At 40.9% G+C, this 15350-nt stretch overlaps 1 protein-coding gene across 1 annotated transcript in view; it reads left to right on the forward strand.

Annotated features, from left to right (window-relative positions):
* Positions 1 to 9303: 9303 nt before the first annotated feature.
* xpo7 (exportin 7) overlaps positions 9304 to 15350 on the forward strand; it is a 43156-nt gene continuing 37109 nt past the window's right edge. The window contains exon 1 of the mRNA XM_075456367.1: positions 9304 to 9357. Within this exon, the coding sequence (XP_075312482.1) occupies positions 9325 to 9357 (33 nt within the window). The 5' untranslated portion in view covers positions 9304 to 9324. The remainder of the gene's footprint in view (positions 9358 to 15350) is intronic.

Genomic DNA, 15350 nt, shown 5'->3' on the forward strand with positions numbered 1-15350 from the left:
TGAGCTTGGTTGCTAATTCTCCTTTGGCTGGGAAACAATGTGGATCTATAATGTTGTCCCAGCCAAAAGAAGTATCCTGCTCCAGAACACAGGAGATAAAGAAAAAACAAACACAAAAGGACTGACTGTTGTGTGGAAGGCTTCCTCCATTATCAATATTGATCCTCTGCAACGTGGATTCAGGGAAAGATCCCGCTGACTGCTTTACTTGGTCCTTTTTAAGATTTGACACAAGTTTAAACCTGCTCCTAATAAGGAATTATACATTGAAATCAGTCTGTAAAGTGAATGTATGTAGTCCTGTTCTCATGACAATGCGTATAAACAGTAGCCTAGAAATCTAGACGCCCCTAGCGGCCGCAAATGGAATTTGCTCCGGGGCTAGTCTAGTCACTTGCGGTCGTTTTGCAACGTTCCAAATCAAAACTTGATCGAGCCAATCAAATCGTGAGGAGCGGGGTCGGAGGCCGGGCGATGTTTCAGTGTGTAGTTCCAGAGAGAGGTAAAAAAAAAAAAAAAAAAAAGTTCCATTAGCTAGCTCTCTTTAGCTTTATAGGGAAACGAAGTAAACTTACATCTGAGAGCAATCCCCAGTCAATTGCGAGCATGATGTACCGAAGACAGCGGGTCGATCTTCGTCTCAGAGCTGACAAAACTCTCCGGTAAGGAATTTGAACGGTCAAATTCCGTTAACGGGACGAGAGTAGTCAAAACGACAAAACCGGAAGTGCGTTGCTCACTGCGGCTAGCTTTAGCAGCGCCGAATTCGTGGGAACAAAATTGTAAATAGCCGGTATTTTGTCAGATTTTCAACACCTTGGGGATCTAAACGACTACTTTCTCGCCTGAAAATGTTTCAAATGTTGCTAAAGTTTACAGAGTTTAAAGCTTAAGAGAAATCAGCTTTTCAGGCCATAGACTACAAACCACAATGTAAATTCCGTCGCGTTGACTACGTAAAACTTCTTCATCGCTCTGATTGGTTGTTGCGCCATCCTATTGCGTGGCGTTGAACTTGACAGACAGCCGTTTATCCCGCCCACACTGCTATCAAGCGTCACTAGACCCGTGTACAGCTTTTTGCTGTACGGGTCTGGCTTGCTAGGCTATATAAACAGGGGCGAGGCTAGGGTATTTTTAGTGGTGCCAAGGCACCACCGTGAGATAGCTTGGCACCCCCTGGCTCAGCACATTTTTAAAATATTATATTATGCAAAAACACCTTTTTTTTTGCTCAAGGATGCATTATTTTAGTGACGATTTTATTTATTTTCTAGCATTTGTTTTTGTTTTAACACTTTACTCCCAAAATAAATGTTGAGTTATCTTCAATATTTGTCTCAGGCTCTCTGTTATCCCTGTCAAGCCACAGTCTTTTGAAATGAAGAGGTCAAAATTGAATGTTGTAGGGGAAAACACTACTCAAAGCAAAACTAATATGGCTCCAAAATTTATAAATGTACTAGTTCGCCTCAATTAGTGAGAAATAATGTGCCTCTGTGAGCACTGGGGGCTGGGCACCCCTAAAGACCATCCATTTTCTTTACCGCTGAATCCGTCGGTCGGGTCGCGGGGGGGCTTGAGCCTATCCCAGCAGTCATTGGGCGAGAGGCGGAGTACACCCTGGACAGGCCGCCAGTCCATCACAGGGCCACACGAGACAAACAACCATAGATGCTCACACTCACTCCTAAGGACAATTTTTTTAGAGACACCAATTAACCTAACATGCATGTTTATGGACAGTGGGAGGAAGCCGGAGTACCCAGAGAGAACCCACGCATACACAGGGAGAACATTAGCCTAGCAAGCCAGACCCTTACAGCAAAAAGCTGTACAGGGGTCTAGTGATGCTGGATAGCAGTGTGGGCGGGATAAACAGCTGTCTGTCAAGTTCAACGCCACGCAATAGGATGGCGCAACAACCAATCAGAGCGATGAAGAAGTTTTACGTAGTCAACGCGACGGAATGTACATTGTGGTCAGTAGTCTATGGCCTGAAAAGCTGATTTCTCTTAAGCTCTAAACTCTGTAAACTTTAGCAACATTTGAAACATTTTCAGGTGAGAAAGTAGTCGTTTAGATCCCCAAGGTGTTGAAAATCTGACAAAATACCGGCTATTTACAATTTTGTTCCCACGAATTCGGCGCTGCTAAAGCTAGCCGCAGTGAGCAACGCACTTCCGGTTTTGCCGTTTTGACTACTCTCGTCCCGTTAACGGAATTTAACCGTTCAAATTCCTTACCGGAGAGTTTTGTCAGCTCTGAGACGAACATCGGCCCGCTGTCTTTGGTACATCATGCTCGCAATTGACTGGGGATTGCTCTCAGATGTAAGTTTACTTTGTTTCCCTATAAATCTAAAGAGAGCTAGCTCATGGAACTTTTTTTTTTTGTTTTACCTCTCTCTGGAACTACACACTGAAACGTCGCACCTCTGTCGTCACTAGGTAGCCCGGCCTCCGACCCCGCGCCTCACGATTTGATTGGCTCGATTTAAGTTTTGATTTGGAACCTTGCAAAACGACCAAAAGTGACTAGACTAGCCCCGGAGCAAATTCCATTTGCGGCCGCTAGGGGCATCTAGATTTCTAGGCTAGAAGAACATGCAAACTCCACACAGAAAGGCCCCAGCCGGGAGTTGAACCTGGAACCTTCTTGCTGTGAGGTGACAGTGCTAACCACCACACCACCGTGCAGCCTCCCCTAAAGACCAGATCCTAAAATCGCCCCTGCGTATAAATAACTTCCAGCACTTTTCGGGCATAATTTAGACTCATTTTAAGCTTTTGGTGAGTAATTTTACGCTGTTCAAATAACATGGCAAATGGTTAGGGTTTTAGGCAAAAGTACAGGGCAGGACATAATTTCCTCAAAATACGTAGCGTAAAACACAAAAGTACAAAAAAAGAGTTGTAATAACACGCCAGAAGACGTGTCGTGCAAAAGCAACGCTTTTTCATGGGACCTGGCTGTGCAGGGACTCACAGGATGTTAGATGCGGACATATGAGGAGTCGAGGTTTGGAAGAATAAAAATGGATACTTTATTTACTTAACAAATTCCTATATAAAATCAGGGGAAAGGGTAGGTGGTAAAAGTTCTCTGGTGGCGAGAGTGGCGTTTCTGTGTGGCTGCTCGCAGGTGTTGCACATCAGCCCTTAAAGCTATGGTAGGTAATCCTAGAGAGCTAGCAAGAGAGCTAGCAAGATTCGAAAGTGTCCCCTCCTCTAAGCTCCACCCCCCCCTCCCCATTCCGTCAGTGCGTCATCCAAAGCCGGTAGAACCGCATGCGCACACGGAGCAGGGAGCCGACAGAGGGGGGCGTAGGCAGAAAGCAGAGGCATCTGATTGGTTTTTGTAGGCGCTCCAATCCGAGATCAGCGGGACTGATCTCGGATTGGTCAGCTTTTTCTCAGTCCTGCAGCTGCCACAGAGGTCTGATTATTTTCGTCCCTTTTTCTAAATACATCTTGTATAGATTTCTCTCAGGACAGACGGACCATTTCACCCAGTATTACAAAATGTGTTTCTGAACAGGATTACCAACCATGCCTTTAATGAACCCTCAGCTGCGGCCTCTGTGGCTCCTCTGTCCATGGTGCTGAAGGTAACAAATTATTAAAGCTGCGGTCGGCAACTTTTTTTTTAGTCATATTAGCTTGAACTGTCATGGGATTCTGGAAGTAGAATATTAAATAGGCTGTTTAGGAAAAATAACGGAATCTGTAGCTCCCTCTGAAGCCTGTAATTATGCTTGCAAAAACCGAGCGCTCCCGGCTGTTTTTAACCAATCAAGTTAGGGTGGAGGAATCCTACCTGTCAATCACAGCTTGTGCACACGCTGCTGAGCGTGAGTCTGCCCCAGCTTGTGTGCGCTCACACTGGTGTGAACTCACGTGCACAACCTCGTCCACAGAGGGGGAGGGGTTTGGGGGGGCGATTCGGAGCTTGTTAGAGGTTGGGGGAGGGACCTGAAAGTTGTATCAGTTCGAATTTTCCGACTTTAGACTCGGAATTTTGAAAACCTGCCAACGGCAGCTTTAACACTCAAAACCGTAACAAAGGATGACTGAGTTATAGTAATCTAACCAGGTTTTCCTTTTTCTTTTTCTCTTTCTCTTTCTCTTTCTCTTTCTCTTTCTCTTTCTCTTTCTCTTTCTCTTTCCCCAGCCAGTCGAGTTGGGTCTGTGTCAGGTTTCTTCCTGTTAATGGGGAGTGAGGTGCTCTTTTATACCTGGTCATGTTATCAACCTGTTGCCAATTAAAACTAATTAGTTGCAACATTTTCCTCCAGCTGTTTCGTTTTCAGTCTTTTTCTGCCCCATCCCAACTTTTTTAAAACCTGTTGTTTTGTTGTCATGAAATTCAATAAATTCAAGCTAATATTTTTGATGAAATAATATGTTTTCTATGTTCTATTGTGAATAAAATATTGGTTTGTGGGATTCACTAATCATTGCATTCTTTTTTTTATTTACATTTTACACAGTGTCCCAACATTTTTGGAATTGGGGTTGTAATTTTGTGCTCCTTTGTAGTCATTTTATATCTTTTTGTGGCTTTCATGTGCCTCTGGATTTGTCTCTCTTCATTTTCTTGTTTCTAATTGTGGCCATTTAATGTTTCTTTGTTTATTTTCTCTCTTTCTGCTGCCATGTTGTGTCTACTGCCTTGTTGATGTTGTTAATTTTTCTGTCTTCTCTCATTCGATTTTGAGACATGATTTTACTGTTTTCACACACACACACCTACACACTGTCAGCCGAGTACTGTGTACATTTCTTAGGTATTTAAAGCTAGCAGAAGGTTTAATACACACTGAGCTCCCCCAGCAGGTTGAAAAACACATCATCAGAGCCCCAGGAGACACGTGTTGTTTCTGTTAGCTGCTGTGTGCGCCTCCTCTGTGAGACTCATTCACATACATGCAACACAGCATTCAGATGCCTGAAACAGTCGTGGAATCAAACCAGTGAGATTTCAAGAGATCACTGAATGCTGAACATACGACACACAAAAAAATGTGTCCACAGATCCAACGTTTAGGAGCTACAGCTTCCTGTTGTCTGTAGCCTGAAGCAAAGAACTGATCAGTACTCAGATCTGCTGCAGCAGCTCTGTTAACTCTGAGGATGCAGCAGAATCTGACAGCAAGTCGGTGCTCAGAAACCTCTGGGAGCAGCTTGTGTTTGAACAAGGAGGTGAAACAGTGCAGAAATACACATGTGAGGTTCCAACAAACAATTCAGCTGCTATTTAAAACTCAGAAGCTGCTCAAGCTGAGTTCCAGAGAAACATTTTTAGTTTTTGTCATCAGTTTTACAGTGTCAGCATTTATGTGTATAAAATATATATTTAACTCTCACAGAGTTTGTTCAGCGCTCGCTGCAGAGTGGTGACAGAAGTCATTAAAAAGCAGTCATCATCCATGTGGAGGAAACAAACAGAACCGGCCTCAGACAGAACCCTGAGGAACACCACACACAACAGAGAGCTGCACTTCATACGATCTTTGTATGATGCTGTATGAGCCACATTCACTTCTTCTTCTGTTTGTGTTTCATGTGTTTTAAGCCTGTGTTCATGACGCATGATGAGGAGAGTTGAGTCACAGAAACCTCAGAAACACTATCTTTACATTTTATGGAAAGTATCTCCTTAGGTTTTGTGTATAACTGTCTTTGTCTTGTGCTTCTATTTTTTCTTTATAATTGTTCTTTTCTGTCTGTGGGGATTTGAGTACCTTTGTTGTTTTATTTCTGGTATTTTGTCTCTTTTGAGTCCTTTTAAGGTAATTTATTGTCTTTTATTTGCTTTTTCTTTCTTTTTTTTGTAGTGATTGTGTTACTCTGTCTGGTTTTTGGGGGTCTGTTTTGTCTCCCACTGGAACACGAGTGCTTCTCAGTTACTGGACTCTCCCGTGGTGTTGACATTGTTTTGTAGACAAAGAAGAAGAGGAGTAAATACTGCTGGTGATAGAGGAGGAAGAGATAGAGGAGGACGGCTTCATCTTTGTCTCTCCTCCCCCCATCTCTCCTCTTCCTCCATCACAATCTGCTCCCCCTGATGGAGTCTGAGGAGCCACCTGTGTCCTCCCCCTCCTCTTCCTCCACTTATTATTTCCTCTTAACCTCATTCACTTCCATTTCTTCCTTCTATTTACTCTTCGTCTTCTCTCAGCCACCCACACCGACCTTACTCTTTCTCATTCTATGCTGTCTCCTCACAAACAGCATGTACGCATCTTCCTCATGTGAGGCAAACCGCTGACTTTCATCTTCGGACTCTGTCATGCCGGAGCGTCCTCCTGCAGAGACCCTCTGTTCTTTAATGAATTACCCAGCAGGCATGTGGGTGCCAACACACACCTGTGCACCCACATCCGTGTGGAGCATGAAAGCATACAGCGTTGATTTGTTGTCTGAAACTCTGATATCTGAGGCAACGCTGCCCCCTGCAGCCACTTCTCACCTCAACTGTCGACAGAAAAGTCCTCTCCAGTTGACTTTCAGGTTAATAAAGGTGTGTGTGCACTGTACACGTGTGTTTTGAGAGGTTCTGTGCCAACACAGAGCAGTGCAGTTTCTAAACATCAAAGAGGAGATTTAGATTCAGCTTCCCCTAAAACAGTGACTGAGTAGAAGAGCCCCTCTGTGATGATGAAATGTTTAACTCATCGGACCAACACAGCACAGCAGGAGGCGGCCGGTCCAGTCAGCTGGAAGAGCACATCCAGAGGCATCTGACTGATGTGGGATCAGGTGAAGCTGCTCAGCACAAAGCAGGCTGTGTTACAATGCAGGAGCCTGCTGTTAAAGTGTGACCTGAGCAGGATTTTAACCACTCAGCAGAGAGCAAACCTGGAGCCCCGCCTCAGGGAAATAACAGAAGAGACTTACAGGCACCATAAAAACAGAGAAGAAACAACAAAAAAGACTAAAATAGACTTAAAGACTCAACAAGAGATGAAAAGAGAGGCCACAAAGAAAAAAACTAAATAACAAAAATAGGCCTAAAATTGTTGCAAAATTATGCAAAAGATATTATAAACACATCATAACTGAAAATACCAGGAAAAACACGCAAAACAACAACAAATAAATGAACAATTAACCAGATATCCAAAACTGATATGAAGACCATCAAAAATTACCTTAAAGAACCACAGAGGGTCACAATAAGATAATGCAAAACAGTCAGAAATACAAAACAACAGAAATTTATTGACCAAAAAGAAGAAAGAAAGAAAAAAAGAGAGTAACTGAAAACACCAATGAAGTAACCACAAAGTGAAATGAAATGGTCACAAAAACCTACACAGCAACTAAAAATGGACACTAATCAATTGTATAACAATGCAAAATTATGCAAATTATGAAAAAATCTACAAAGTGAACCACCAAGAATATACCTTAAAGAACCACAGAGGGACACAGTGAAATAATACAAAACAGTGACAGATAATAAATAGAAAACAACAGAAACTCAATGACCAAAAAGAACTAAGAAGAACTAAGAAATGAACAAAAGCAGACGTGAATTAACCACAAACAAAGGGCCACAGAATTAAACAAAACAAGTATGTGGTCACAAAGCAACCACAGAGAAACAAACAGAGAAAATAAGATAACTGAAGAATATCTGTAACAACATGCAAAAGAAGCATAAACCACACAAAATGACCTCAGACACACACCGCTACAAAGAGAAAGTAAACACAATTTGTTTGATAAAAAGTATCAGAAAAGGAAACTGAAATATGTATGACTCAAACAGAACGTTTGTGACCTGTGGTGACAAACCTTTACTTCAGTTAAACGTTGTCACGTTGTTCAGTTCGACTTCTGCATCTGTCCTGATAGGAAGTGGGTTTGCTGCCTCCCGGTGGCCACAGCAGGAACTGCATGAGCTGCAACAAGCTGACGGCTACAGAACAACGGCTTTATTTCCCCAAAACTTTATTCACAACTCGATCTGAACAATTTACATTGGCGTGGAAATATTAGATTTTATTCACAAGTCAAAATTAATTACAACACAGTTTATGTAATGACGGTTATCAGAGACAAAATTAAGCATTTCACAGGAGTCTTAGAGTTTCAAGATTTTTGCATCAACCTCTTTTAGCAGATAAAATGTGAGTTTAATTGTAAAAGTCCACCGAATATTAATTATAAGAGGTCTAATTCGTGCGATTCAGTTTATTTATATAGCGCCAATTCACAACAAACGTCATCTCGAGGCACTTCAACGATACCGTCCAATTCAAGACAATTAGAGTCCAATTCATTGTAATCATATGAAATATGATTTGTGCTTGTTTTGTGTTTTTTGTAAAAAGTTTGCTTTGTTTTCAGTCAGTCAGGCAAATATTTATGTTTCTTTTTATTGGTATTATCTATCTATCTATCTATCTATCTATCTATCTATCTATCTATCTATCTATCTATCTATCTATCTATCTATGTGTTTCTTTGTGTTTACTGAGTATTCTGTGTCCCCTTTTCGTGTCTCTCATGTAAACTGAAGCAAAGTTTTGGAGTAAAGATGACTAAAACCATATTTTTCAAATCTGTTCATGATTGTAAAAATGAACTAAACATTTTTAATTTCCACGACAGTTTAAATGAAGGAAATGGAACAGGGGCCCCTGACTCTGTGAGTCAGAGACACTTTTACAGGTAGAAAAGTCTCTGAAACAATAAATTAACCTGATAAATATGTCTTACAATCTAAAACACTGCGTGAACCTGAACATCAGCTCTGTGACAAACAGAACAAGACAAATAAGGAAATTACAGAATTAAACAGTAAAACAGAACAACTGCTTAAAGGTCTGAGCAATAAGCTCAAATTATTAGTTGTGTCATGTTGCCTCTTTTACGTTCAGTTGTGTTGTGTTTGTTTGTGTTCAGTTGTGTTGTTAAATGGTAAATGGACTGTACTTATATAGCTAAATAACATGGTTATATTTTCTATGACTAGTTTTGTTGGTTTATTTGTGTTTGTTAGTTTATTTTTGTCTTTTCTGTTTTTTTCTTTGTTTATTTGAGTTCAGTTTTGTTTTCTTTGTTTATTTGAGTTCAGTTGTGTTTTTGTGGTATTTTGTGGTTTACTTTGTGTTGGTTAAATGGTAATGTATGTATCTTATATAGATTAATATTGCTATATTCTGTATAGCACGCGTTCAGTTAGTTTATTTGGTGTATTTGTGTTGTTTTGAGTCCACTGGCTGGCCATGAGTTAGGAGTGTTCCCAGCCGCTTCCAGCAGGGGCGCTGTTGTCTCCTTCCATACCCATAAGCGGGGGAGTGAGAGGTGCATGAAATGGAGAAAAATGGCGGATCATGTGCAGGTAAGCGGAGGTTTCATGTTTTTGTTACCGACAGTTCGTCCAGGAGCGCATGGATGAGGCTGAACGCGGATCCGGGTGCGGTGTTGTCGGCAGGGAGCTGGTGTGCGGCCGCTGGGTGCAGCAGGCGGCGGTTAGCGGGCTGTCGGTGGTAAAAGAAAGGATGAGGCCGCCTGTGTTGACTCGTGGCCTGCTGTCACTGCGTTAGCTTGAGCTAGCTGCGAGGGGGGGACGATAACAAACACCGGGGAGCATCGCGGGTTTCAACCTGTGTGATTCCCAGTGCCCATGTCGGTTGGAGGCTCATCGCCGTGGGTTAACGGCGTGTTTTATCTACATGTTTCTGTGAAGTAAACATTGCAACACATACGGCTGGCGGCGGACTGGTAGCTGTCAAGCTAACACAAACTGTTGTACTGTCATTTGGCGCCAGTGTGGTCCATATTAGGGGCATTTATGACCCCCAGGACCCGGACTCTTACTGAGGAGCTTTATGCACTTGGATGTGTAAATATTTATTTTCTGTTTTCTGTTACCATTAGCTGAGCTCTGATGCGTGCTAGGCTAACGCTAGCACCAGCCCAGACGTCAACTTCTCCCGCCCGAGCCCGTTTGAAAACATGACTCGGTCTGTTAAACTGTTGGCCCGAGAAATGGGCTCCATGCCCACGGCTTGTGGATACAGGGAGCACCGGATTAAGGATAACTAGGAGAGTTTGCACTTATGTAGTTGATGGACGCAACCATGCTCGGTTCGGCTAGCCTCCCTGAAGCTAGCTTCACTGCTCCATGGTTAGATCCGGACACATGTGCGGGAATTCAGGCAGAACATGGTTTAACTTTCTGTTTCCCGGCTGTTCCTCCATGATGTCCTGAGAGAGACCTTGCTGTGTGGGATTCAGAGCACCACGATGCTGCTGCTTTGCCAGGCTGGGTTTTTAATGTGAGAGCTAGAAGTTAACTGATAAGATTGACAGCCTTATCTTATTTTAACTGAAACAGCAGCCAAACACAGCAGAGATGAAATGTAAAGAGGCTGTGTAACATGCAGGAGCTACAGACTTCCTCTGGAATCCAGCCCAACATTTGCCTATGTGATAGAACTGTATATGAAAAGAGACCAATATTCAACATAAGTGAGGAGTTAGCAGAGTTAGCTTTAAGCTAATTTATATCTGCTGTCCCTTGGCAGGTTTCATTAAAAAAAGTTACAGCAGTAAAATATCACAAGATCACACACATTCACAGACATGTTCTTCAAATGAAAACAATAAAATCAATAGATATTTAGTGGTTTCAGTCCAACTCTTAGTATCATCATGCAGAGGAAGCTGATGCTCCAAAAGCTGTATGACGGATAAAGTTATGGATCAGTCTGTAGTGGAAGATGTTCTTGTGGATTTTATGGATTCCTCTGAGCAAAAGTTAATAAAGTGACACAGCGGAGGAGGAGCTGAGCCCTTTAAGATCTGAAACATTTATAAAAACTCATAAAACTCAGGCGACTGTGCTCCTCCAGACTCTTCCAGTGGTGGTGTTGCACAGATTAGTTTATAGAGACTCTATAGAGGTTTGATGACTGTTTCCAGGCATTTCCCCTGCATGTTATACAATATGATACAGGAGACAGAATCATGGAAGTCATGGCAACATCCTCAGAGAGATGGCCGTTCATGTGTCTGAAATCTGACAAGTTGGAGTTCTTATCCTGAATGATGCTCTCAAAGAGAAGATGGGGGGCCAAATAAATTCTTCAATAAGTCGTTTAATTTGATGGCATCTTTCTGTAAAATGAAGGTTTCATGACTGATGTATCCAGTTTCAAAAAGTTATTCAGTTTACAGTGATTAAACAACAGAAAATGAGACCAACACTTGCTCATTCTGTTTACCTAAAATGTCATTTAAACAGTTATTGGATTGTTTACAGATTTGAGTAATAATCATTTTCCATCCTGAAGGATGGCTGTAACTGTTCAGTCAAAATTAAAAGCAAATTATTTAGTTAGTAAGCAGTTGTTTCGCCAGTACATGTGAGAAAAGTGCAAATAAGACATTTATATAATCTCCTACAATTAAGTTGTGTTCAGTTTATGATCGTAAACAGTATCACATTCTCGCAACTTAAATAGCAAAAACTGGTCTGCTTTCACACTGTAGATGTTGGAGAATACAGAAAATAAAGCCCCTTTTCCAGGTGTTATTAAACAACTCACATCTGCTAACATCTGGCTCTTGAGAAAGTGTTTAATCGACATTCAGTCCTGGATCAAACGACTCCACATTGGTAGCAGATTTTTGCCTTTCGAGCACGATACCCGGGTTCAGCTCACAGAGTGAACACAGCTCAGTTTCTCTTTACAGAAACTCGTTCACCAACTCTAATGGAGGCTCTGAAACTGACGGCAACAACTCAGGGACAAAAAGAGACCCGACTGATGGATTTTACCGTCTTCTGTCTGGGACACAGTGTAATTCCATCCCCGTGGTGGTACTCACTGGACCGGTTGTGAATACACTGTAGCCCTCAGATCAGTGAGTGTAAACACACTGGTGCTGGTGATGGGAAAGCGTTTAATCAGCTTTGTTTTTCATTCAGCGGGTTTTTAAACACATTATTTCTGATATGAAAATGGCATAATGAGTATATCTGCATCGTGAAACAGGTAAGATTCAGCTGAAAGTTACATTGCTCAATCAAAACACACATTTTTGAAGTACATTGTCCACCTTTTAAAATTAAATCAGTTTCCACTTTCTTCAAGCTGTATTGAGTTTTCAACAAGTGACCACACAATAAGAGATGTAATAATGACGATCTGGTCAAATCTGAGGCTTCACCCAACAGATATTTTATAATCCAGTCAGTTGACGGATGGTTTAGTCCCCAAACTGTCAGATAATTGTAAGAAATCACATTTTTCCTCGCGTTGGAGCGTCACCGAGGCCATGCTGATGTCTCCAGTTGTCTTTTTTTTCTGTTTAAAGGCAGCAGCAGTCAAAAGTCTGTCACATGGTTTGTGTTTGTCACAGTTTATTAACTTTGTGTTTAGTTTACTGACATATAGTGGTCCAGTTAGAAATGGCAGCCATCTTTTAATCCATTCACCTGCCACTTAAAAACAGACTGCTTCTATTGAAGAAAATCTGCAACTTTATCTTATTTTTATCTTAATTTACATGGATTTTTGTTCTTTTTCTCTGCCTCGGTTGGTCCTGAAATCACACGCCATCATCTGGTGCCCTCTTTCTTCTTCTTTGTTGCTCTTTGAACTGTCCTCTTCTTCTATGCACCTTTAATGATGACATTGTCGATGTTGTTAATGTAGAAGAACCCGCTGCGCAGATATATTTGCTCATAAAAACAGAACAATTCATTCAAGAAATGGATTAGATGTGAATAGAAAATTAGTTTTTTTAATATAATATTTTTCCTCGTTCATCTGTAACTTTGATATTTCTGGAGATGGAATTTTTCGTTCTTTGTTGTATAAACTTGAATTGTTTTTTTTTTTTTTTTTTTAGACATTTAAAGCCATCACATCTGACAGGAGGAAACCTTTTTATAGTTATCTGACATTATATGAATGGAAAGATAACTGAACTCAGATACTGAGTAGAATAACGGAAATAATTTGGCTAAGTTGCCCTAAAGTTAATAAATGTAAAAGTTGAAATAGTATAGATTACATCCTGATGTATTTTTAGATTTTACGCAGCAACCAGCTCACGGCATTCTGGCTGGATTCAGACAATCAGTTACAGCTGCTGCTTCGTTGGGTGTGACAGAGATAAGAGACACATATAGAAAACTGATGTCCTCACAGCTGTATTCAAACCTGCAGCTTCGCTATTCCAGATATGACTGTCAGTATTTTCTCTTCTTACTGCACTTCATTCGTCGATGCTTAAAAATGAACGATCATTGTCTTTGATTTGTAGTTTCAGTGACTAATTTGCAGGTTTTAGTTATTTTAGAATTTTGGCTGATGACAACTTCCCAAACTGTAAATGTTCCTTTTGATAACATCATCTGAGTCCAGAAACATATTAGTTAATCAGAAATGGAAGAAAGTAGAACTTTTAAAAGTGTAAATATGCCTCGCTACATTTTCCAGATGTTCCTGACTCACCAGAGAAGAAGAGTCATATTAACTGGAGCTGTTTTTATTGTTTTTGGGCTGTTTGTTGGCTAAAACGACACATTTTGAAACTAAATCAGACATTTAAGGTTTAGTTTCTTAATGGAGATGGGTATGCATTTCCTGTCTCTTCATCTCTTTATTGTACAGGATGTCACTTATTCAGTGACGTTGGTTTTATCCACGTTAGGGAAAATGAGAGCTGCGTGTACTAATGTAGTATTAATGACAGAAATGTATCTCTAGAGGTTGAGAAATGGCTTTGGTAATGCTGTCTGTAGCCATGTAGTGATTAGCCCTGTGCTAATAGCTTTATGTTGAACATCTGTCTCTAGTCGGAGGTTTTGTTGGAAGGATATAATCTCCACGTGTGCCCTTGCTTTGTTTTAGCCGGATTAACGACCGTTTGTAAATGTTTATTGAACTTAATTATTGAGTCATCTCCAGTGAAGTTACTGAACTTTTGTTTACATGATTAAAATCTGTGTTTTCTGACCTTGACATAAAGCCTCAGTAGTTAAAAATAAAAAAGTTACTTAACTCCAAATTCTGAGTGTTCTCGTTGGCCTCTAACGGGCTGCAACAAACGATTGATTAGGTAATCGAGCATTCTATCGATTTTATAGGATCAGAAATTCTCCTGCGTTAATAACTATTTAAAAGAAAAACATTTACATCGTGAACCAGCTTTTAGTCAGTTATTTATGTGTGATATGTGAAAAAGAAAACGTATTTTTATCCAAATTTTCCTCCTGATATTGATAACAGGACTATCGAACAGCAGGTATTAGCTTTCTAGCTAACATCCAGCTGTGCTAACATCTGTTAGCTTCTCTCCTACTGTCTCTGCTTTCATAAGCTGTATTTTAATGCAGATAAATCCTGATAAAGCCTCTTATTTCCTGTTTTATCGTCTGTTATCAGAAAACACAGTGATTTAGAAACAGAGAGTGAAATAACAGCAGTTAACACGACACCTTAACCAGCAGTCGCTGATTTTACAGATACAACACGGTCTGATAAATTGAGCCGTTTTTTATTCTGGTTGGACTTTGATGTGAGTCAGAATATTAGTTCACATTAACAGCTTACAGGCTGAAGCTGCTCTGATGGGCAGAGGCACATTAAGGACAAAATTATGGTGTGCTTGTGCTAGCGGGGTAGTTCTGGTGACATTTCAACAGAAATTAGCCACCAGCCGACTGATTTCCATTAAAATGCTAACGGGAAATGTTCCCTTGTGTTTGATCCGCTCAGTGGACTCGATATGTGAACTGGCTGCTTTCTGCTGCGATGCTGTAGCATTGACGTAGTGCTATCGTGCTAAGCTAACTGGCTTTTACAATGGACACACTGTACGGTATTTTCTCTTTTATTTTCTTTGTAATGCAGCCAAACTTTAGTAATTTTTCGTCAGATTTTTCTCCTCGTTGTTTCCTCCCATCAAATCAAGCTGCTACAAATGCAGCACGTGCGCACTTTGTGCGACAGTAATAACGGTCCGTGTGAAACAGGGCGACCGCTGAGCAGAACGTGTTGGTGGGAGTTAAACGGAGCATCGAAGCAAATAATTTACATTGAGGATTGTTTTGTATTTGAGCTACTCGATGAATCGCTTTCAGTGCTACTTGCAGCTTTCTTCCGATTAGGGGGGGAAAAAATCAATCTGTCTGATTGTTTTTTCTTTTTTTATTGACCACCTGTCGAATTATTAAGACGAATATCAGAATAACGATCCTAATCTGATCGATCGGAGAACTCTTAGCGAACAGATGCTTGATCACACATGTGGACACTCTGGTTTTACTGAGTTTTCAGGCACATTGTGTACAACATAAGTTCCACCTTCAATAAT

The sequence above is a fragment of the Odontesthes bonariensis genome, chromosome 22 (genome assembly GCF_027942865.1).
Source record: "Odontesthes bonariensis isolate fOdoBon6 chromosome 22, fOdoBon6.hap1, whole genome shotgun sequence".
Lineage (NCBI taxonomy): Eukaryota > Metazoa > Chordata > Actinopteri > Atheriniformes > Atherinopsidae > Odontesthes > Odontesthes bonariensis.